The sequence below is a fragment of the Lampris incognitus genome, chromosome 14 (assembly GCF_029633865.1).
Source record: "Lampris incognitus isolate fLamInc1 chromosome 14, fLamInc1.hap2, whole genome shotgun sequence".
Taxonomy (NCBI): Eukaryota; Metazoa; Chordata; class Actinopteri; order Lampriformes; family Lampridae; genus Lampris; species Lampris incognitus.
Window position 1 is genome coordinate 29,154,150 of NC_079224.1, and position 24,711 is coordinate 29,178,860.

Sequence of the window (24,711 nt, forward strand, 5' to 3'; positions counted from 1 at the left end):
AGCGGAAGTGCATTATCTCTTAGGTGAATGTCTCTAGTTATATAGATGTGGGTCACCACAATACCAAGTCCAGTTGCACATGATTTAACTCCTTTGGATGTTCAAACATAGGCTTGACTCCTACACAAATGACCGCAAAGTTCACATTCAAGTGTGATGATTGACAAGCCTCACTTCAGTGTTTTGATCGATAAATTCAAACAATGCATCGATACCATTTATTCAAGTATCTCGAAGGGGTAAAATATGCCCATTGTTCAATATCCTTGCGTATCTCCTGAACATGTATTGTTCGTTCTATGTATAATATGTATTCAGATGTGAGAGTAAGCTATGTGTTGTTTCATTTTGGGGGGTTTTCTGTTACGGTTGTAGATTTTTAAAAAAACTGATCGGGGTCGTATAAGTTTGGCATTGCATCAGCTTCTCGCAGTGGAAAAAAAAAGTAATGCTCACGACATTCCATCGGAGGCGTGTACATCATATCCGCATCCTAACGACATCCGGCCATTGACCAATCAGAGTCAACACAGCCTGCGCTGAACAGGGGATGTGGCGGAGGGCGTGGGGATATTTATATCTGCGACTCATTCTCAGGCTGCTTCTCTACCTATGATCGGAAACTTTGGGTTACCGGAATCCTTCCAGTACTCACTGACCTCGATTTAAGGACATCATCGTAACGTGTTCCAGCTTGCTGAAATTTCACCGAATAATTTCGTTTTCACCATGCTCCCCGAGTCAGCGCCTGGGTGAGTTGTCATTTCCACCATCATCATCGACGTTTCACTGCTTTAAGCGTTTTAAATTCACTAGTTTTAACAGTCGTGTTGACGCTCTCTGACTCCTCGACGGACAGACAAGTCGAAAGGAACAATTATAACGGAGTCAAATGTAAGAAGGAAAAAAAGGGTTTACTTAAAAGGCGTCTGACTTTTGCTTCAGTGACTAGACTGCCTCGCCCCGCCTAGCATACCGCTTCAACGACATGTGACTGAATAGACGCTGATTTTTGAAAAAAAATTGTTTTTGACGGTGTAGGTACCGTACTGTTTACTGTTGACGCTCATGTGAACGTGGAAGTAGGTGGTCCTGCGGTCGGGAAGGAAGGAAGAGCCCCCAGATACAGAGGAACACAGCCTTCTATAAACCTTCCAGTACATGAGCTTACCCTGTACAAATAACACTTTTCCGGCGTGTGGGTGGTCGCGTTATCAATGCAAATCATTTTATTTTTTTTAATTGACAAAGAGGAGGGGATGGACATGTAACTACACAACATGTAACTACACAACCGTAAATGTATGGTAGGCTTTTTATTCGGTGAGTCTTTCTCAATGCTTATTTGTAGCATGAATCTAAGGTTTTATTTTGCCCGGGGGACGCAACTGGTGCCAATTAAATTGGCTGTTATTAATTACATCAACATATGGGAAGGAAGTAAAGGGGTAATCCGCCCCCCCCCCCAGGTTTTCAGAGAAAAAGAAAGGTGTGGACTGGTCAAAGTAGAAATACGTGTTTTAAAAGTGCCATGCCACATTGTTTTCACAAATGACACCCCTTGACCGTTTTAAATGCCTCGCTGCACGATATGGCATTGAGTGTTTTGTGTTCTTGTGTTTGCACGCAGACCTTTCTTTATACTCGTGTGCGTAAAACCTTACATAATAGCACAGAAATGGGAATCAGTTCATCTGGACACAACGTTTATTCAGAAACATTTCATCACTTATCTAAGTAAGCTCTTCAGTCTAAACTGACCGTAGATGACTGAAGAGGTCACTTAGATGAGTGATGAAACGTTTCTCTCTCAATTAAACGTTGTGTCCAGATGAACTGATTCGGCTTTCTGTGATTTTCTTACCTGGATTATTGAGCATGCATAAACTTGAAAGAGTGGCCACACTGGCCTGTAGATGGGGGTAGACTGCTGAGTCCTGGGCTGACACTTTAGCTCTTCTGTGTTGTACCATTCTCTTAGCCAGCATCTGTTTAGTTTTCCCAATGTACACGTCAGGGCAACCCTCCTGACACTTACCAGCGTACACTACGCTGTGTTTGTGCCGGGGGACCCGATCCTTGGATTGGACCAATTTCCAATTACTGATCCTTGGGGTGGACCGATTTGAACCGAGGGTGGGCCACTCGTTCAAGGATGAGGATGTGCACATCCTTGATAGGGAGGAATGCTGGTTCGAACGGGGAGTCAAAGAAGCCATCTATGTGAAGAGGGAATGACACATCTGTACCGACCGTCCCTGAACCGAGGGGGGGGGCCTAAGAGTACACCTGTCACCATCTTACAATGCTGTGATTGCAAACATTCCCAAATCCTCTTTGAATACTACACATGGCCATTGAAACTCTTGTTAATGGTCACGCCTATTTGCATATGAAACTGATCATTGGTTTTTCAGTCATTATGCATCTGTATTGTTTATAAAGGTTGGAACACCTGCAGTCAGTTTAGACTGAAGAGGTCACTTAAATGAGTGATGAAACATTTCTGTCTATAACGTTGTTTCCAGATGAACTGATTCAACTTTCTTTGATTTTCTTACCTGGTTTATTGAGCATGCTTAAACATATTCTGCCTAGTCCACAAAATCACACTTGAATCTTTCTAACACATGTTTTACTGGATAATTTCTATGCAATATCTTGAAAGACACTCGTCATTGATACAGTATTTATCACAAATTTTCCATCATGCTCTCTCCCACTGTATGTCTTTAAATAGTGAAGACCAAAACCCATCTAGATCGGAGGTCTCAAAGTACTGGCCCGCAAGCTGTGAGGCACTTGTGTGGCCCTCACTATGTTTTAGATTTATCAGGAAATCTGACCTGCACATCCATTTTGCACGCTACTTTCGTGTTTTTTTAAACGTTTCTGTGTTTCTAGTTCTAAGTACTCAGTTAAGATTAGTTGTGAGGCCAGTTGCAGAGAACGTAGCCTAATGTCACTTGCAGCATTCTCTCTCACTCACGTACTCACTCTCTCACACACTCTTTCTCACACATACACACACTGTAGCCAGACAACGTGAGTACATAAACCCAGTAGGCTAGCCCACTGCAAAATATCTCACCTGAGCTTGATAATGTAAATGGTTGTCACTGCTTGCAGATGTTTTGTAAAAATTTCACTTTCAAAAGAAAAGTTGACCAGGAGCACCGACAGTTCCAAGAGAAATAGACATGCGACTACTTCTTCACTGAATTTAATGCGTCCGTGATCTGTCTAATTTGCAAAGAAAATATAGCCATCCTGAAGGATTTCTATCTGAAGTGACATTACACTACTAAACATGCAGAGGAGTATGATCAGTTCAAAGGCGAGGAGAGGGAGAAAAAAGCAGCATACTTTCAAAAAAGTGTCCTGTCAGCAGAACTTTTTTCACAAAGCCAAAAAAGACTGTGATGCAGCTGTTGAACCTATCTATGTGGTAAGCAAGGCAATAGCAAAGGCTGGCAAGCAATTTACGGAGGGAGAGTTTCTGAGAGACTGCATGCTGCAAATAGCAAATATTGTTTCCCCGGTGATGGCATCTTTATTTGGAAATGTCATTCTCAGCCCAAATACAATGGCAGAATGGATAATAAGCAAGTTGTCAGGCAACATTTACAGACAGTTTTGCACTAAAGCAAACGATTTCATGGACTCAAAGAAAGTTGAATCAGTTCATCTGGACAAATTTATTGAGAGAAATATTTCATCACTCATCTAAGTGACTTCTTCAGTCTCAGCTGACTGCAGGTACCCTTATAAACAACACAGTTGCATGAAGAAGTCATTTAGATGAGTGATGAAATGTTTCTCTCAGTAAATGTGTCCAGATGAACTGATTCAACTTTCTTTCTTTGATTTTCTTACCTGGATTATTGAGCATGCATAAAGACAGATTTCACGCACTATTCTTTGGCACTTGATGAAAGCACAGATGTAAATCAGAATGCTCAGCTCGCTATATTTGTAAGGTGTATCAATGACCATTGAGTTAACAGAAGAGCTGCCAACTTTATATCCAATGCAGGGAAAGACTACAGCCAAAGATATATTTCAGGTGCCATGCAATGCAATTGATGGTGCTGGTCTACCCTGGAATAAATTGGCTGGAATCACCACACATGGTGCCCTGTTAATGATGGAAAGAAAAAATGGGCTTGTAGCACTGATTCAAAGAAAGCTGGAGGAAGAGAATGTAGATCCCGCAATTGCATTGCGCTGCATCATTCACCAGCAGGCACGTTGCAGCAAATGCTTGAAATTTGGCAGTGTTATGACTGTTGTTGTGAAATGCATGAATTACATCAGATCAAGAGGTGTATAACACCGTCAGTCCTTTGCATTTCTGGAGGAAATGGATGAAACATATGGCGATGTGTTGAACTTCACAGAAGTGTGCTGGTTAAGCAGGGGCAGTGTCCTGAAAAGGTTTTTTTGAATTGAGGGAGGCGATCAGAGAATTCATGAAAGATGGAAGGCTACATCTTCCTGAGCTTGATGATCCCAAATAACTTGTGGATTTAGCTTTCTTAGTTGACATCACACAGGCACTTAACACTCTTAATTTAAAACTGCAGGGACCAGACCAACTTGTCACTGTAGCATTTGCTAGTGTGAAATCCTTCTCTGTGAAACTCAGATTATGGAAAACACAGCTCACAGAGAAAAGATTTGTCCACTTCCCAACATCACAGTCAATTATTGATGATGGTGCCAGGCCAGAGTCAATGCTGATGAGAATTTGACTGCAATTGACAGTATGCTACAGGAGATTGAGCATCACTTTTTTATTTTAAGGCTCACAGCACCACTTTCCAGTTATTTGCAGACCCCATCTCCTTTGATGTGGGCAGTGCTCCAAGCACATTTCAAATGGAGCTCACAGACTTGCAGTGCAACAGTGAGCTCAAAGCAAAGTTCAGATGGGCACAAGGAAAACAGAAGATACTTTGACAGTTTCTCAGAGAGCTTCCCAAAACATTCCCACAATTGTCCACTGTTCAGGCAGGTCATGTGTCTTTTCGGCAGCACTTATCTGTGTGAGAAACTGTTCTCAACTATGAACTTTAATAACTCAAAGCATAGGTCCAGACTGACCAAAGAATATCTCCAGGGTGTCCACTGCCCAGTCCCTGAAAGCAAACGTGCCTAACCTGTGCCAGGTTTCTGGCAAGAAGTAGGCTAAATATGTAGGCCTAGGCCAGGCTACACTATGTACATGCTTACCTAATGTGAAATAATAATAAAAAACGATGTGAAGGTTATATAGTCAAACAGTTTTTTCTTCATCCCCATTGCACCGACCCTCCTTCATAAGACCACATGTCAAGTTGGCCCCCAGGTAATTTTTTGCATTTGAGACCCCTGATCTAGATGATGGGACAGTAACACAACTGTTTTTCTAATATTTTCAGTAACACTTTCTATAAAGCTTGCATCTATAGCGTCCTATAAGCATCTATAACGCCCTATAAATGTAGCTATAAGTCATTGGAAGATTCATTATAACCATGTATACACCCTCACAACACCTCATAACCACCTTTATGATACATTGTCAATTTAAAACAGATTTATGCATTATAAATATGTTGTGGTGATACACATTTGAGGGTAGATTCACCAGGGGCTGCTGCTCCTTTAAGGCAGGCATTTTAGAGCGCTGACGTAGGCACTGCTTGGGGTTTCCGGGGAGCCATGTCTGCAGCAGCCTAGCGGTTAGCTGGTTGCCACGAGGGATTTTGCTGTATCGTTGTTGTGTGTGGTGAGTAAACGGAATTGAATCGACTCGATCTCTCCATCTCCTCATTCCTGCACTTCCACAATGTCATCATTAGCCTGTTTATCTGTCAGATGTCATAATGCATCATAGCCAACTTGTTTTGCTGAAGTTTTGTAGAGTTGCGTAATGAGACTTCAGTGCTATTTTAGTCTTCAGCCATCCGTTAGTCATTGTAGGATGACACATTATAGGAAAGTATGGGCGTTATAGATGCTTATAGGGCATGATAGAGGCAAGCTTCATAGAAAGTGTTACCATATTTTCATTAGAGCACTTCTCTTTGAATATATTAATTTCACCAATATAGTAGAAGTATAGGGACTCTTTGTGGTATAGCATCGAAAACGATAGCATACTCCTTTGGTTTTATAGGTATTTTGAATTTATCAAGAAATTGTTTGAGATAATAAATAAGCATTTCGATTAAGTAATTGGCCAACTGTCAGTATTCCATTATTAAATCATGTGTGATAGAAAATAATTCTATTTCTATATTGGATGTCTTTATTGTTTCATATGAAGTACCTAGTATGGGGGGGGAGTTATGTTTGTGAGCTAATAACCAAGCTGTCAAGTCAATTTTATTTATCTAGCCCAGTATCACAAATTACAGATTTGCCTCAGTGGGCTTTGCAGCAACGCAACATCCTTTCCTTAGACCCTCTCAGTGATTGATTGCCGATGAAAATTTGCCAATTTAGTAGGGATTATAAAAAAGAGAAGTCAAATTTTAGTAGGAATTTGATACCACCAATGATCAAACAAGTAATTGGGGAAAATATTCCAAATACTACCCTTATTTTTTAAGTATTCAATAATCCACTTAAATGCATTATTAAGAGAGCTAAAATCTAGAGTTTCCAGACCTCCATGGCCTTTGGAGTTACAAAGTACTTCTTTTTTTTTTTTAAATAATGAGACTTACTCCTCCAAATGAAATTGTGAAGCACCTTGTCTAAGTCCTTGATAACATTTTGTGGAACAAGTGACAAAGCAATACAGATCTGGATATTCCTTCCGCTTTGGATAATAGTACCAACCCAAATAAAGACAACGCTCACATTAACCAGTGTTTAAATTTCTTTAAAATTCAAATTATTCCTTTGTTGCTCATCTTTGCATACATTATTCCTAGCTGTTATAATAATATATAATAAACAACAGGAATTCCATGTATATTTGTCATATCGCATTCCTTATGTGAAAATAAGAGATTTACGAATATTAATTTTTAAACCCAAGACAACACTAAAGTCTTCAATACGTGCCACTTTGTTTTTGAGCTCATTTTTATCATTTCAGAATAATGTATCATCATCAAGTTGACTTAATTTTAATTCTTTCCCTAATAATGAAATGCCCAAGAATTTATTCTTCTAGATGTGCATTGCCATTACTTGTGTTACTAACAGAAATAAAAAAGGGTGTGATTGGGCATCCTTATCTAATACCTTGACTGATGTTAAATCTTTGTAAATCTTTGAGAGGTTCCATGAGATGGCTTCACTGAGCTGTTACCTCCACTATACAAGTTCTGCATTGCTTTTAGAGAAAAAAAAACGCCAAAACCAAAAAAAGTAAATTCAAGGCAAATCAAATGCCTTGTAGAAATCAATAAATAAAATGAAGCCATATCAGGGATGAGGTAACTATAATCACTCAAATCTACTACTAATCTGACATTATTACTGATATATGGCATCACTAGTTAATAAATTAATTGGTCTCCAATTATCTAAATATAGTTTAGCTTTATTGGGTTTTGGAATAAGTGTAATTACTCCTTGTTTCAATGGTGCTGGGAGTTCACTAGTTTCAGTTGATTCTCGAAACACGGCAAGCAGAAGAGGAGCTAGTTCTGTACTGAATGTTTTGCATAACTCACCCGTTAACCCATCATTGCCTGGTGATTTGTTATCTTTAAGGTTTCTTACAAGATCAGTTATTCCAAGTAAGCGTAATGCGTCATCACATATCTTCATGAAATCCTTGTCAACTTTCCTGACATTATGCTGTAAATTCCCTAAGAAACAGTTTATAGGGGGTGCCCCAATGCCTTTCCTGTCTCTCTACTGTTGCTATCAAATAAAGGTGGAAAATGCCACCAAAAAAAAGTCTTTATTAAAGAAACAGGGGTTGGATAGAACTGGGCTACATGAGAAGATAATTCTAATGGGCTGTCATTAGGAATGTTATTTATAATTAATTTAAATACTGATGTCTCACTGTTTCGCTTTTCCAAATTAAAGAAATACTTAGCACTTTTTTCCCTTCAATCCATTGACATCTTTACCTAACAAATGCTCCCCTGGCCTTTTCCTCATATATGCTTGCTAATTGATTTTGCAGTGCTGAAAATCGAAGTAAATTCTGACAAGACAAACCTCAGTTTTCTTTTGTCAGATTAATAATTTCCCTAATAACGTTGGTTTCTTTTTCATGTTTGATTTTGGAATTTAGTTTAGCAATTTAAATTGTCACTTTCCTAATTTCACATTTTATTAAGTTCCAATAGTATCTCTATTTAGATAGGTGACACAGTGACCCAGTGGTTAGTACTGTTGCCTCACAGCAAGAAGGTCCTGGGTTCAAACCCCAGGTCCTTTCGGTGTGGAGCTTGCATGTTCTCCCCCGTATCTATGTAGGTTTCTTCCAGGTGCTCCGGTTTCCTCCCACCATCAAAAAGACATGCATGTTAGGGTTAATACTCCTGTCTGTGCCCCTGACCAAGGTAATGGAAAAAACTGGATTTGGTCCCTGGGCACTGCTGCTGTCCACTGCTCCTATACAATAGGATGGGTTAAATGCAGAGAACAAATTTGTTGTAACTATATAATTCGTCATAAGAATACAATGAAAAAATAAAAGTGGCTTTCTTTTCTTCTTTATTCATAATACATACCTGTGTCCAATACTTTCCAACTATTTGTCTGATTTCTGTTTATAAGCAATTCATTTTCAAGTAATTTCTTATTCAGTTTCCAGTAGCCCTAAGAGACTTTTCTGGAGCCATTTCCATTAATTTTTTTTTTTTTTTAGAGATACACTTGTCTGTCAAAATAGACGGTTCAATACTAACTGAATCAATTTTGTCCTCCGTTTCCTCAGATACTAACCAAAAATCTATATGCAATTGGAGAGATTTAGCTTTATTGCTCCATGTATACATGCATGAATCTGGGTTTTTATGTCTCCAAATGGACAAGATTCCCAATGTTTTTTTTAACTCACATTATACAATCTTGTCTTTTGGAGGCGCTCGATCCCCTCACTTAAAGTTGTATTAAAATCACCCCCGTCCTCTGTCTCCAAATTATTTTAGCAGAAGGATATTTAGATTAGAGCCAATTAAATGTTTCTTTCCATGTCTTGAAAAATAAGGCAGTTGTTTATTTTGTTGCTTGTGACATAGCTATTAACGGGAATTAATTGTGTATGGTTAATCTCAACTACTAAAATAATCCACGGGCCTAAATTATCTGTATCCTGTCTCAATATTTGACCACCAAACTTTCCTTTTAAAATCGTTTCCCCTGCTGATCAATTAGTACCAAAAGAGAACCAAGCTTCATGTTCCCATTGGGTTTTTCCAAAATAAAGCATCCTCTAGACAAGCATGGCTTTCCTGAATAAAATAAAAATCAGCATTTTTCCTTGGCCGTAAGGAAATGAGGCCTTTCTTTTTAGCAGATCCCTAATACCCCTGGCATTAATTGAAAACATTGAAACAGACATTAAAAAAACAAAACACCTAGGTAGTAAGTATTAACAGTAAGCAAGTACTTATCTATCGGTTTCTCACATAAAAAATAAATTATGTGCCAGCTACATCTTGCCAATATAAACTAAGTCAGTGAAGTCAACTAGTATTGTGTAAAAAAACTCAGAATCATATTTATTGCCACGAAGTTCAAGAACATACAAGGAATTTGTCTTTGTAGGTTGGTGAAGGGAGAAAAATTAACAGCGAACAGTAGGTTAAAGTAAAAAAAAAAAAGAAGAAAAGATGTATATCCATCCATTATCCAAACCGCTTATCCTGCTGTCAGGTTCACGGGGCTGCTGGAGCCTATCCCAGCAGTCATTAGGCGTCAGGTGGGGAGACACCCTTGACAGGCCGCCACAGGGTGATAAAATATGGGATAAAATAAAAATAGATGCAATAATGGGGAGACCCTTGGAATATGGCAAGTACTCCATTTACAAAATGTTAAATGAGAATTCTAAATAATTCCGATCCCTTTCTGCAGTAAAACAAAAAACACAGGAGCTATACAACTACACCAATGAAAAAAGGTAGATAGTTATGAATAATAATGATAATTATTAGTAATAATAAATGGTGGTTCATCACCTCATTCGGTTGTCAAACCAATGTATCAGAAAAACATAGTCAAGTTTAGTGTACTTTGAAATTTAAAAAAATGATACATTTTCAAATGAGGGCAGCACGGTGGCACAGTGGTTAGCGCGGTCGCCTCACAGCAAGAATGTCATGGGTTCGAGCCCCAGAGTATTCCAACCTTGGGGGTCATCCTCTGTGTGGAGTTTACATGTTCTCCTCGTGTCTGTGGGTTTCCTCCAGGATGTCTCCCCACCTGCCGCCCAATGATTGCTGGGATAGTCTCCAGCATCCCGCGGATAGATGGATTTTTAAAAGACAACTGAATCCTTTAGAAGGAGAACAATTTAACTTTGTGAACAGGTTAAGTTAAAAAAAATATTGCACTTAATCACTAGAATGTAAGTGCATCAGATCACCTAAAACTAAAATATAGTCAGCATCATTCATTTAAATCCATTAAATTTTTTTGAACAACTGTGTAAATTAAATGTATGGTTATCAGGCCTTAAAACAAAACAAAAGTTGCCATATCAGTTAATTGTTCTATGGAGTCCTTAAACAGTTCACTGCCATCAGTGAAGTCCTCACCATTCCATTTTACACCTTTAGTTCTTTGCCATCAACAAAGGCTCATATCGCCATCTAATATTTTTCCCTCTTTTTTTTCCTGAATAGTGCAACTGTTAACTTTATCTGGACTGTTCAACCTCCCTCACACTGTATAAAGCTGTCTCTCCATCGTTTTATCTTGTCAGTCTCACCCCAACCCTTTCTTTCCCCGCCCCCTTTTTTTTTGTGTCCCCAACTGTACTTGGCCAATTATCCCACTCTTCCGAGCTGTCCCGGCCACTGCTCCACCCCTTCTGCCTATCCGGGAGGGCTGCAGACTACCACATGCCTCCTCCAATACATGTGGAGTCGCCAGCCGCTTCTTTTCACCTGACAATGAGAAGTGTCGCCAGGGAGACATAGCGTGTGGCAGGATCATGCTATTCCCCCCAGTTCCCCCTTCCCCCCGAACAGGCGCCCCGACCAACCAGACGAGGCGCTAGTGCAGCAACCAGGGTACACACCCACATCTGGCTTCCCACCCGCAGACACGGCCAATTGTGTCTGTAGAGACGCCCGACCAAGCCGGAGGTAGTGCGGGGATTCGAACTGGTGATCCCTGTGTTGGTAGGCAACGGAATAGACTGCTACGCTACCCGGACACCCCAACCCTCTTTAATTTTCTCTCTTTCTCTCTCACCCACCCCCCTTTCCTTGCCACCTCCAGGTACAGCTATGACGAGTGTAGGGCCACAGCCAACTGGCTCTTGTCCAAGACGGAGATGACCCCCTTGGTGGCAATCGTATGTGGCTCAGGTCTGGGGGGGCTAGCTGAAATGCTCAAAGACCCAGTGATCTTCTCATACAAGGACATCCCCAACTTCCCGCAGAGCACAGGTATGCACAGTAAACAAGTCTTTGCATGTGTTTTTATTACAAAATGTGTGTGTGTGTGTGCGTGTGTGTGTGTGCGTGTGTGCTTTCTAATCAGCTCTGGCTAACTGGTGCGTGTGTCTGTGTGTGTTGCAGTGCATGGTCACGCTGGCCGGCTGGTGTTTGGAACACTCCAAGGAAAGCAGTGTGTGTGCATGAAGGGCAGGTTCCACCTCTATGAGGGATACCCCATCCAGAAGGTGAGAAGCCATCTGGGTTTGGATGTTGAAAACTCTGAATCGGGCAGCACCATAGTTTACTTTAGCTTATTTAACAGTGCTAACATGATGTTCTATTGGCACAGCACAGCAGCAAACCCAAGTGAGATTAAGGGCATTATACAACGTTGAACTTGTTTTTGGCGTGTTCGTATTTTTAAGATGTCAAAATGGATTGAAAAATACTGAACGTTCAAAATTCATAATTCTTAAGAAGAGGTCAACTCAGTGGGGGCTGGTTCTGTTGGGAGAAGCAAATGGCATGTATGAGGTTTATCATTAAAATAATTACTCTATCAAGAAACATCCTGTCATTTGAGCTTTGAAATCAAAACAGAACAGTTGTCAAATTAAGCACCACAACTGGTGTTGGCATCGAAAAGTCCTTGTGGCTTTGAGCTGTAGAAGTGGTGCCTGCAAACCATACCAAAGGTTGTTGCTTCAGCAAATTTAGTTCCAGAGACAGAGATTCACTCAGAAAAATTTAATTCCTAGTTCTCCAAAGTAGTTGATAGCACAAATTTTAAAAGAAATGATGGTACTTTTTGGAGGACATCACAGTGGGTAATTTAAAGTTACAAATGTCCATTTTGGTTCTTTCTATTGGTGGTGTGGTTAAGTCAAGTCAGTTTTATTTGTATAGCCCAATATCACAAATTACAAATTTGCCTCAGTGGGCTTTACAGCAACACAACATCCTGTCCTTAGACACTCGCATCGGATAAGGAACAACTCTCTAAAAAAAAACCTTAAACAGGGTGAAGAAATAGGAAGAAACCTCAGGGAGAGCAACAGAGGAGGGATCTCACTCCCAAGACAGACAACGTCCAATGGATGTTGTTTACACAATTTGCAGAATACAGCATTGAAAGAGGATAACAGAATTATAAAATATATGAAGAAAAGGATGAGGAGGATGCCAAGCAGTGTCCAGACACCACCGGAACAGCCCAGGACCTGAGCCACGCAACCACCATCACCATGTAGACAAAACAAAACAACAAAAAGAGAAGGATAAAAAATTGACACAGAATAACAAAATTATATGGATTTATAAGATATATAAGAATAAAATGTGATGAAGGGGATGCCCAGCAGTAGTGTCCAGGTGGCACCCACCATCACCATGGAGACCTGGGAGGAGGACAGACTGCACATGCACACAAGGGAGACTCGCATCACACCACTCACACACGCAGAAGAAGAGAAAGGAGAAGACGTCATTCAGAGAGAGAGAAAAGACATGTGAGACATGTTAAGAGGACAGCTAATCCACAAATATCCAATTCATGGTCGCTTTTGTAGTCAATAATTTTTATGGTTGCTGTCACCTGAGGACTATCTCAGGGAAAAATAATATGGCGCTTGGCCTTTGATTCCCTCGTTGTAGCAGGCAAATGCAGATGAAGAAGCAAAGTCATTGCGGATAGTGGGCAGACAGAACAAGCTTGTACTTGTAACAAATGAAACTATATCCTCTGAATAAATAGCATTCTGGAAACGTCTTCATTTGCCAACATAGCTAATCTCTTAAGAAACCTGTGCGGTCTTTGTTTATCGTAACTCGTAGTTAATATTTCTAATGCTCGTGTGACAACTATACAAGATCTGCTTTCACCTATTTTATATCCATTACATATTACGTTTTTCTGATCTTTCCCAGTTGACTTTTTTAACTTTTGTTCACTTTTGCATTAAATATCAACACATTTTCAAAACTATAAAGGAGTGCATGAAATGCAATGTATTATCAATAATAATAATATCTAAATTGTTATGGTTCATATTTTTGTATTGTCTGTTATAATCATTATTATTGCATGTTCTTCCTGTGTCTGCGTGGGTTCCCTTCCACCATCAAAAAGACATGCATGTAACGTGGCAGGGTGGTCTATTCTGTTGCCTACCAACACGGGGATCGGCAGTTCGAATCCCCGTGTTACCTCCGGCTTGGTTGGGCATCCCTACAGACACAATTGGCCATGTCTGCGGGTGGGAAGCCAGCTGTAGGTAGGAGTCCTGGCCGCTGCACTAGCGCCTCCTCTGGTCGGTCGGTGCGCCTGTTCGGGGGGTGGGGGAACTGGGGGGAATAGCGTGATCCTCCCACATGCTACGTCCCCCCTGGTAAAACTCCTCACTGTCAGGTGAAAAGCGGCTGGCGACTCCACATGTATCAGAGGAAGCATGTGTTAGTCTGCAGCCCTCCCCAGATCAGCAAAGGGGGTGGAAGCAACCAAGGATGGCTCGGAAGAGTGGGGTAATTGGCTTGATACAACTGGGGAGAAAAAAAAGGGAAATCCAAGAGAGAAAAAAAAGACATGCATGTTCGGGTTAATACTCCTGTCTGTGCCCCTGAGCAAGGCAATGGAAAGAAGAAGTGGAGTTGGTACCCGGGTGCTGCAGCTGCCCACTGCTGCTATACGATAGGATGGGTTAAATGCAGAGAACAAATTTTATTGTAACCGAACAACTGTACACTGACAAAATAAAGTGGCTTTCTTTTTATTGTCTTTATTGGGAGTACAGGTGGTTGTTTTGTTTGCAACTTCACTATCTTTCCCACAATTTCTTTGTAATCTCTCAAGATCACACTGCCTATGCGTGTCTTCAAGCTGATGGGTGTGAAGACGGTGATCCTGACCAATGCTGCTGGGGGCCTTAACCAGGACTATAAAGTAGGAGATGTCATGATCATCAAGGACCACATCAACATGCCTGGCTTTGCTGGGATCAACCCACTGGCTGGCCCCAACGAGGAAAGGTAAGGGGATCCATCCATCCATTGTTCAAGCCGCTCATCCCAACAGGGTTTGTGGGATGCTGGAGCCCATCCAAGCAGCCACCGGGCGGCTGGTGGGGAGACACCCCGGACAGGCCACCAGGCCATCACACGGTAGGTAAGGGGATGACACGATGAAATAACAGAGAAATGAATGGAGGGGGTGAGGAAATGGTTGGATAGGTGACAGGAGAAAATGCATGAATGATGCAGGGACAGTGGAAATGATGGGTTGAGGAAAAGAGGGTTTGTGTTCAGAAATTTGAGCTGTTTTGAATTCCCAGCACAAATGAGAGACTATGAGCCCAGAAAAGAGCAGTGCTGTACTCGCCTTAAACAACCACCAACTGCTTATTTAAATCTGCTCGACTGCGAAGAACTGTTTGCACTAAGTAGCGCCAACATATTTTTGAATGTAAATGTCATAGAAATAAGTAAATTTTCACAAAGCACAGTGTCCAATCAGATATGATTGAGGAACAAGATGCTGGGTGAGAGCAAGATGATGGGGAAGTCAACGTGGTTTTCCCCGCCTTTAGGTTCGGAGTTCGGTTTCCCTGCATGTCTGACGCCTACGACCGAGAGCTAGTGAGGCTGGCGCATGATGTTGGAGCAGAGCTGGGATTCAGTGACTTCCTACGGGAGGGAGTGTACGTCGTACTTGGAGGGCCCTCTTTTGAGACCATCGCTGAATGTCAAATGCTGCACAGACTTGGAGCAGATGCTGTCGGTGAGTTTGAGGGCAGACAGACACAGCAGGCACATTTTTCTCCTCAACTGTACCTGGCCAATTACCCCACTCTTCTGAGTAATCCCAGATGCTGCTCCACCCCCTCTGCCGATCCGGGGAGGGCTGCAGACTACCACATGCCTCCCCCGATACCTGTGGAGTAGCCAGCCGCTTCTTTTCACCTGACAGTGAGGAGTTTTGCCAGGGAGATGTAGCATGTGGGAGGATCACGCTATTCCCCCCAGTTCCTCCTATTCCCCACCGGCGCCCCGGCCGACCAGAGGAGGCGCTAGTGCAGCTAGCAGGACACATACCCACATCCGGCTTCCCACCTGTAGAGATGGCTTATTGTGTCTTTAGGGATGCCTGACCAATCCAGAGGTAGCACGGGGATTCGAACCGGCAATCTGTGTTGGTAGGCAACGGAATAGACCACCACACTACCCAGACACCCCACAAACAAACATACTTATTGTGTCAATAGACAATAGTGGGCTAGCTGCCCACTAATCCTGAATACCCACCCACTAATCCACTTTAAGTGAAATGTCAAAGGGAATGTTTTAATTTTCGGTGAAAAGGAAAACGGATGTGAAACAGAAGTTCATTTTACTGTACTATATATAACAGGTTTTCAAAAGAATAATCTGTAGCACTCTGTTGATTATTTTGTCTACAAAATGCGACTTTGTCTCAATAAATCCATGCAGGAGAGTTTCACCACTACTGACATTGCAAATGTCCCACACTGTCTGGTATTTTGGTGTTGGCCGGGCCACGGTGGATGTCTTACAAAGCAGTGACTACAAAATGCCATGTTTCAAATTAAGTATTAGTTTTCTCTAAAGATTGCTTCCCACAGTTAAATATTCAAATGAGTGGGGGCACCCCAGTGGCTAACCTGGTGGAGCATGTACCACATACAGTTGGGTCCTTACTGCAGCGGCCTGGTTTCGAATCCAGCCCGGGCCCTTTGCTGCATGTCATCCCCTTTCTCACTCCCCTGCCTTTCTTGTCTCTCGCTTGACTATCGTTATCAAATAAAGGCGGAAAATGCCAAAAAAAAAAAAATATTCGAATTGAAAGGTGACATATCGGGGTCCTCCCTATAGTCCCCGGGTCCTATGTTCCCCGCTTTGTATGAGACCAGGGAATGTCGGACCTTTTTGTATACAGAGGGCCCTATATTCCCCACTTTTCCCCAAAAGGGTCCTGTGTTCCCCGTTTTGTATGTGCAGGGAAACATGGGACCTTTCTTTATAAAGAAAGGTCCTATGTTCCCCGGTCAGCAGGTTTGACGCTGTTTGGCGCAAAAAGTGCATTTTCAATAATGCATTATTTAGGGCAGATTATTAAGAAGACAATGAATCATACGATTTCTATTTTTATATCACAAAAACGAATTCACAAAGTCCAGGTTGGCTAAAGTATGTGGAAACTTTCGACACTAAACCAATTTCAACTTATTAGGCTATAGCCTATATTTGGGTGCATAACCCACCCTGGTAGTTCTCTGATATTTATGCATGAAATGTGTCACTTATCAAGGAAAATGCGCCTCGCCGAGTAAGTGAGCTGGCTCGTCTGTGTCTGAATGTAATATAGTAAGCCTATGTTCCTTGGGCAATTGTACCCGGGCATAGCTCAGTCGGTAGAGCTCTCGCCTATGGATCGCAAGGTCGTGAATTCGATCCCGGGTGCCGCCAACTCAGCGTATGAGTAGCACATTGTGCGAGAAGTGCTGGGAGCTGAGGATAGGTGTTGTGTTCCGTCCTCAGCAGTCCATCTCCCAGAGGTCTAGCGCATTGTACCAGGGATAGACTCCTGCGTAAGCTGGCTGATACCGACAATAGGCCAATTCCGACCCACTTCTTCTATGTTCCCTAGAAAGCCGTCGTTCCCATCATAACCACACCAGCTTATTGGGAAAAGCATCTGACAGATATTAGATAGAAACCATCTGCTCAGTAAGGCCCTTTAAGCATCATAATTGTAATAATAATAATAACATAATAATAATGACAATAATAATAATAATAATGATGATGATGATGATAATAATAACAATATAGCCTTATTAGAAATGCTAAAAATTGGATAATTGAAATATCTATAATTATAAAATAGGCTAATATAGCATGGTAATAACAATAGATTTAAAAAAGGACTGGTTGTTAAAATCCCTAGTGTTTGCACTGCAACAGATTCAGTGGAGATCAAACTGGAGATGTCTGTCAAGGTGACATTGCCACCACCAGGACACATCATCAGTTGTGTACCTCAGCATCACAGGGTGTTTCGGCCTTTTATCACAAGACACCCTCCGCTGAGGCAGGCCCACCACAGGTTGATCGGTCCTGGGTGTGTGACCTGTGGTTAGCTGTTCACCCTGGCAGCCCAGACGGCGTCTCTCCTTTTGAGCCAGATCCAGTGGCTAGTCCTCTCAGCAGTGTTGGCTAGCTCTTTGATCACTCTCCTGTGGGCCTGCCCCCTGACTCCTAGTTCCCTCAGGAGTTTTGCTGTGGAGCTGGCAACAAAGCCCCTACAACCCACCTCCACAGGGCGCACCTTCACCTTCCAGCCTCTGTCCTCTGCTTCGGCTGCTAGGTTGGCGTACCGCAGCTTCTTACGCTCGTACGCTTCATCAACTGCATCCTCCCAGGGGACTGTGAGCTCAATGATGTAAGCGAGCCGGTTAGAATTGGACCAGAGGACGAGGTCTGGTCGCAAGGTGGTTGTTGCGATCTCTGTCGGGAAGATGAGCTTCTGGCCTAAGTCCACTCGCATTTCCCAATCCCTGGCTGAGTTTAGTGAGCCCAAGTTGGGAAGTGAAGGGTTGGCCTTCAGTTTATCCCCCTCTCGAATGAAAGCTGGGAACCGCCGGGGCCCTTCCTGGTTGTTGAAGGGTTGGGCATTGATGGAAACCCTCTTGCAATAGAGTTCAGCTGCCAAGCACCTGAGCACCTGATTGTGTCGCCAGGTGTATCTGCCTTGGGTAAGGCTGGTCTTGCAGCCAACCAAGATATGCTTGAGGGTTGCTGGGGCTGTACACAGGGAGCAAGATGGATTCTCTCCAAACCAGAGATTTAGATTTATGGGAGAGGGCAGGACATCATATGTGGCCTTGATGATGAAACTCAGCCTGTTTGATTCCATGCTCCAGAGCTCACTCCATGTGAGTTTCCTCTTTTCAACACCCTCCCACCTCATCCAGCGACCCTGTTTGGCTTGTGCTACGGCTTTAGCACATCTGTCTGCTTCTTCCTGTCGGCGGACCTCCTCAACCACCATAGTTCGCCGTTCGGTAGTAGTCGCCTTTTGCAAGGTAGGTGTTTTTATTCCCAGGCCAAGGCCGCCTCTGCCTTGTTGAACATGGCCTACTACGTCTCGGTGGCGGAGGGCAGATTTCGCCTCCAGTACAGCTGCAGCTGGGGTCCATTTCATCCCTGTTGCTAGGGTTGGAGCAACTCCTCTCACTATTGGGTCTCGGGATTCTGTGAGGGACATGTCCAGCCTCACTTTGGCACACTTGAATTCCTCAACCAGGCTGGAAATTGGCAGTGCGAGGGCTCCATTGCTGTAGAGTCCAACACTGCTGAGGCACCTTGGCAGTCCAAGCCACTTCCTCACCTGCGAGTTCACTAGCCTCTCCAAGCGATTGGCATGAGATAGTGAGACTTCGTACATGGTTATTGGCCACATGAGTCGGGGTAGCAGCCCAAACTGAAAGCACCAAAGCTTCAACTTCCCGGGCAGTGCAGTGTTGTTGATTTGCCTGAGGCCACTGATTGTATCCTGGCGAAGTTGCTCCAGTTGCTGGGTGTCTTTGAGGTCTGCATTGTACCACCGTCCGAGGCTCTTGATGGGCTTCTCCCGGATCGTGGGGATTGGTTGATCACTAATGCAGAACCGTTCATCTGCTAGTTGGCCTTTGACAATGGAGATGCTGCGAGATTTGCTTGGTTTAAACTCCATTCGTGCCCACTTGATGTTCTCCTGGAGTTTCTGCAGCAGGCGCCTGGTGCATGGTTTTGTTGTTGCTATGGTGGTCAAGTCATCCATGTACGCCCGGATTGGTGGAAAACGCAGGCCATTCCTGGACCTTTCGCCTCCCACCACCCATCGAGATGCACGGATGACGAGCTCCATTGCCATGATGAATGCCAGGGGGGAAATAGTGCAGCCCGCCATAATGCCCATTTCCAGATGTTGCCAAGTGGTGGTGGTGTTCTGTGTTGTGACACAGAACTGGAGATCCTGAAAATAGGTCTTGACCAACTCTGTGATATTTTTGGGGACATGGAAAAAATCAAACGCCGTCCACAGGATCTTGTGAGGAACTGATCCAAAAGCGTTGGCAAGGTCTAAGAAAACCACGTGCAGGTCTCTCCGTTCTTTCTTGGCAGCTTGTATCTGCTGCCAGATGATATTAGCATGCTCCAGACATCCTGAGAAGCCATGGATCCCGGCTTTCTGCACTGATGTATCAACAAAGTTGTTTCTTTGCAGGAATGTGGAGAGCCTTTGGGCAATCACACTAAAAAATATCTTTCCCTCTACATTAAGAAGGCTGATCTGGCGCAACTGGCTGATGCAGGAAGAGTTCTTTTCCTTGGGGATCAGAATGCCTCCTGCTCTTCGCCATGCCCTGGGTATGACTCTTTTCTGCCATGCCACTTTCATCAGCTTCCAGAGGTATTTCAGGACTCCAGGAGTGTTCTTATAGAGTCTATACTGAATACCATTGGGCCCAGGAGCTGACATCGATCTTGCCTGCTTTACCGTCCTCTCCACCTCACTCCATGTGGGGGGTCTTGTGTCCATATGGTGGTCAGGTGGGTGAATTGGTGGCATGTCATCCGGGATGGTGACTGGCTCATGTCTCCGGACATCAGAGTAGGTCTTCTTTAGGTGCTCTTCCAGATCTCGTATGGGGACTCTTAAGGCTCCCATTTTTCTTGCTGTCAAAAAGGCTCTTGACAAAGCTGTAAGGGTTGCTGTAGAAACGAGTCCTAGCCCGTTCTTTCCTCTTATGCTGTCGTCTGAGGTGTTCTGCTCTTCGCAGCTTTGTCAAATGCTGCTTTATTTCAGCCTGCAGTGCGTCAAGCCCAACCCTCTCTCCCTCTGTGGCCTTCCTCCACTGCTTCCTCAGTTGTCTTCTCTCCTTCACCAACCTGTCAATTTCCCGCTGTCTCCTGGATTTGGGCTGGGTTGAAGGGTCTTTCTGCCTACTGGGTATCTTCTCCTTCACTCCAAATTTCTCTACGCCATAGCTGTAAATGATGGCTCCCATGTTCTCCAGTTTTCTTTCAACTGTTCTCTTTTGACCTTCTAGTAAGAGGACAAGGTCAGAGTTGATGGTCTCCCACTCAATCTTCTACAATAACAATATCTGCCTGGTCTCTTAAGATTCTAAGATGCTGTATGCTACAGAAATAACGGGACATAGGCCTAGGGTAATGAATACGCCTTTTTGACAAAATATGAATGAAAGGCTAATCAACAACGCTAGAGCTGAATCACAAAACACATATTGCTCGAAAAATAATTTATAAATAGCCAAATGCACACATGATTTCGAGTTTGGAAATATTTAAAACTTGTGGATGTGTGGTCATCTGCACGCAAGTTTCCTGGCGTTCTAAACCACATGATCAAAATTCACCAATGTCTAAACCGCCTGCCAACTTGCAACAATCGGTTGTTATCGATGATAACTCGTGGACTCACTGTCATGTGCTTACTAGCCTACAAGAAGACAAACAATGGCGATAGTTATGGATGGTGATCGAGGGGGCAAAGTGTTGGTACATGAGAACTTCAGATATCAGAAGCACCGCACCAATCAAGACACCATTAGATGGAGGTGCTGGAGGTGGAGCTGTAGAGTGCCACTGATCACAAATAGATTTGAAGTGGAGGACGTGGACGCTAACATTATTGTGCACGATGTTGGGGAACACGTGCATCCCCTGACTGAGAAATGGTGCATTATTATTATTATTATTATTATTATTGATATTATTACTATTACTATTAATATTATTATTAAAGAAGAACATCAAAGGATGTAAGGTAGCACTCATCAAATGAAAAAAAAAAGACACAATTCTCTATTTTACCATTTCATTGTTTGGCATCAGTCATTAACTTGGCCGGGTGGTCTTCTTCAGAAACCTTAATGACTGATGCCAAACAATGTTGTTATTATTTATTTATTTATTTATTTTAATTATTATTATTAAATAAAATGGTGAAATAGAGGACTGCCTCTGTTATTTTTTTACCATTTGGTGAGTGTTACCTTACATCCTTTGACGTTCGTCTTTGATTCATTTTTTTGGTTTAGCACCTCCACAAGCCTTTAGTTTTTTGAGAAGCACATATTATTATTATTAGGCAATTAGCCTATTGTGTAAGGTAGGCGGCCCCCATTGATGGATACTTTGTGCTGGTCCTAAATTCCAAGTCCTGGTCTAAGTTCTCTGCCTAAAAAGTTCATCATTAAAGTCTTTTTGAAAGAACGTCTGCCAAGTGATTTAATATGGAAAACGAACTGCAAAGTAACAAGAAAGTGGCTGAAGTGTCCAGTGCTGTGCAAATTGAACTTTGAGCGAAGGTGGAAATGGCTAGGTTATACTGGTAGGCGGGCCTACTGCAAGACAAACTTGCGTTGATTGCCGACTGTCCATGCTGAGCCGGAGAGCCAACTAACTAGGCCTACTGCAGTAAATATTGGTAAGAAATAACAATAAAGCAAATTACAGCCTCCTCTAGGCCGAATTTGGATACGCACTCAAGGTGGCCTGCGATATACAACAGCCAACAATGGTAATGCGGCCTAATTTAATCAGCGGAGGAATAGATTGTCGTAGCCTACAACTCAGCCAGACCCCAGTTTTTATTATTTTGGACATGTTAAGGAAATAATTTGCAAAAAGGGTTCTAAGTTCCCCGGTTTGTTCCTCGATTGGCAATAGCGGGGAATATAGGACCCTTTATTTGGAAAAAGTTCCTATGTTCCCCTGGAAACAGCGGGGAATATAGGACCCTTTTTCCAAAAGAGGGTTCTATGTTCCCCGGTGTCTACTGCAACCGGGATTATAGGACCTTTTTAGGGGAAAACAGGGAATATGGGACCCTTTTTTTTCCCGAAAGAGTCCTATAGGCACGGCCCCGACATATCACAGAACAAGACTACTTATTTGAAAACATGGTTTAATGGAAGTCTGTGGCACTACAACTGTAGCCTAGTTATGACAAAACTTAGTGAGTCATGAACATTTTTTGAAATGTCCTCTCAGTTGATAACATACCTACATCACACTACCCCAATTCATTAGCCAAAGATTTCAAGGGGAAATGCGGTATTGAGGCCAGTCCAGCTGTCTAACATGTGAGAGGAAGTACAGATATTTGTCACAAGATGAGTTTGTGAAACTTAAGAAGTTGAGTAGTAGTGAATGAAATCCTCACTTTAAGATAATCTCACAATCAAAATCATTGCTCACACTACCATTTTAATTCCATTTACATGTCATTATTCATGTCTACTGTTAACTTTCTTGCTCTTGTGTATTTAAATTAAGTTAATTTTTTTGCAAAATATTGCAGTCCACCACTGAAATGAAAATATAGGATGTAAATAAGAACATTTAGAAATGTTGATGACTGCTATGACAGATGTCGTCTTCTTACCATCTATCTCCTAGGGATGAGCACGGCGCACGAGGTAATCGTTGCCCGCCATTGTGGGATGCGATGCTTCGCCCTGTCGCTGATATCCAATCAGGCGGTCATGGACTACGACAGCCGGGAGAAGGCCAATCACGAAGAGGTGCTGGAGACAGGCAAACTGAGGGCAGTGCAAATGGAGAAGCTGGTGACCACCATGGTGGCTCGCATGGAACACAAGAGCAACTAATTCTTGTTGACTGGATCTCCTGTTAGCAACACCTGTTACATCCCCAACGCCAACGCTTATGATTTTAATTACTGTTGCTGCTTCCAGGTCAGCTGTACCAGGAGAGGGATTTCTGAAAGTTTATTAGTGGGTTTAAAAAAGAAAACCTGTTTTTTAAAACCTTTTAACTAGTGCCTAATTTTGGGCACACAGTCTTTTTATTACTAATTTTCCATTGGCTTAAGTCTCATTACATTTTAGTTTGCAAGAGCCATGCCACTAAATATATGGATTGCCTTTTCTGCCAAGTTTACATTTTTCTAGGGTAGGTTTTGTTGAGATGTACAGATTGATGCTAGTTTAATGCAGTTGATCTCTGACAAATCCGTAGTGTGCATATAAAAAATATGACGTTTCAGTTTGGTTTTTAATTTGGTTTTTATTTACTCAACTGTCAAAAGAATACTATTATTATTTCCATTCATTTTGCATCCTGTACTAAAGTAAATGACCCAACCAGTGAAATATGCATTTTTTATTTTTTATTTTTGTTAAAGCAGAGGACCAATTTATCATTATTGAACAGTTACATTGCCATGGTGTTTAAGTCATTGGAGGGAAAGGAACCAATTTGTGATTATGTTCAAAGGTATTTATGTATTTATTTATTAGCACTTGTGCTTTTATATATTTTTAAGGTTTTGAACATGTAAAGAGGAGTCTTTTTAAAAAAAGGATTATTGTTGGTGCCATGATTGCGGCCCAATTACCATAATATGATATTGTGCATCAGAGGATAGATCACAGTTTCCATATTAACAGTAAAAGAGTAAAAGTACCATTTGTTCCAATATTTCAGAGATATGTCTTAAAACTGAAAAGAAATAAACGGTTCTTCTGTAATAAATCATTGATATCAGATGTAGGTACTGTACTTAGAAATTAGAGAGATTTGTCCTTATCTAGAATGACATGCTGTTTTCCAATAAAACGAGCCGAGTTGAAAATGGTTGCGGTCTTTTGAGTTGTGTTCATCTGTTGTTGAGAATTAAGAAGAATTATCTTGTCACAGGCAGAAAGATGGTCCAGTGGTTTAGTGTGGTTGTCAACCAGAGGGCCTGGGGTTCAGTCTTCTGTACAGCAACATTCGTTTTAGAATCCATGAGTAAGGGGCATCCGGGTAGCGTAGCGGTCTATTTTGTTGCCTACCAACACCCCGTGTTACCTCCAGCTTGGTCGGGCGTCCTTACAGACACAATTGGCTGTGTTTGCGGGTGGGAAGCTGGATGTGAGTATGTGTCCTGGTTGCTGCACTAGCGCCTCCGGTCAGTCGGGGCGTCTGTCCGGGGGGGGGGTAGCGTGGTTCTCCCACACGCTGCATCCCCCTGGTGAAACTCCTCACTGTCAGGTGAAAAGAAGCGGCTGGCGACTCCACATGTATCGAAGGAGACATGGTAGTCTGC

The 24,711-nt window shown here is 42.5% G+C and overlaps 1 protein-coding gene across 1 annotated transcript; it reads left to right on the forward strand.

Annotated features, from left to right (window-relative positions):
* Window positions 1-552: 552 nt before the first annotated feature.
* pnp5b (purine nucleoside phosphorylase 5b) lies at window positions 553-24,252 on the forward strand. Its single transcript, XM_056292701.1, has 6 exons — window positions 553-752; window positions 11,413-11,582; window positions 11,715-11,818; window positions 14,422-14,597; window positions 15,155-15,345; window positions 23,058-24,252. Exons 1-6 carry the CDS (start codon window positions 730-732, stop codon window positions 23,267-23,269), a joined length of 876 nt encoding a protein of 291 aa, XP_056148676.1. The 5' UTR covers window positions 553-729; the 3' UTR covers window positions 23,270-24,252.
* Window positions 24,253-24,711: the final 459 nt, after the last annotated feature.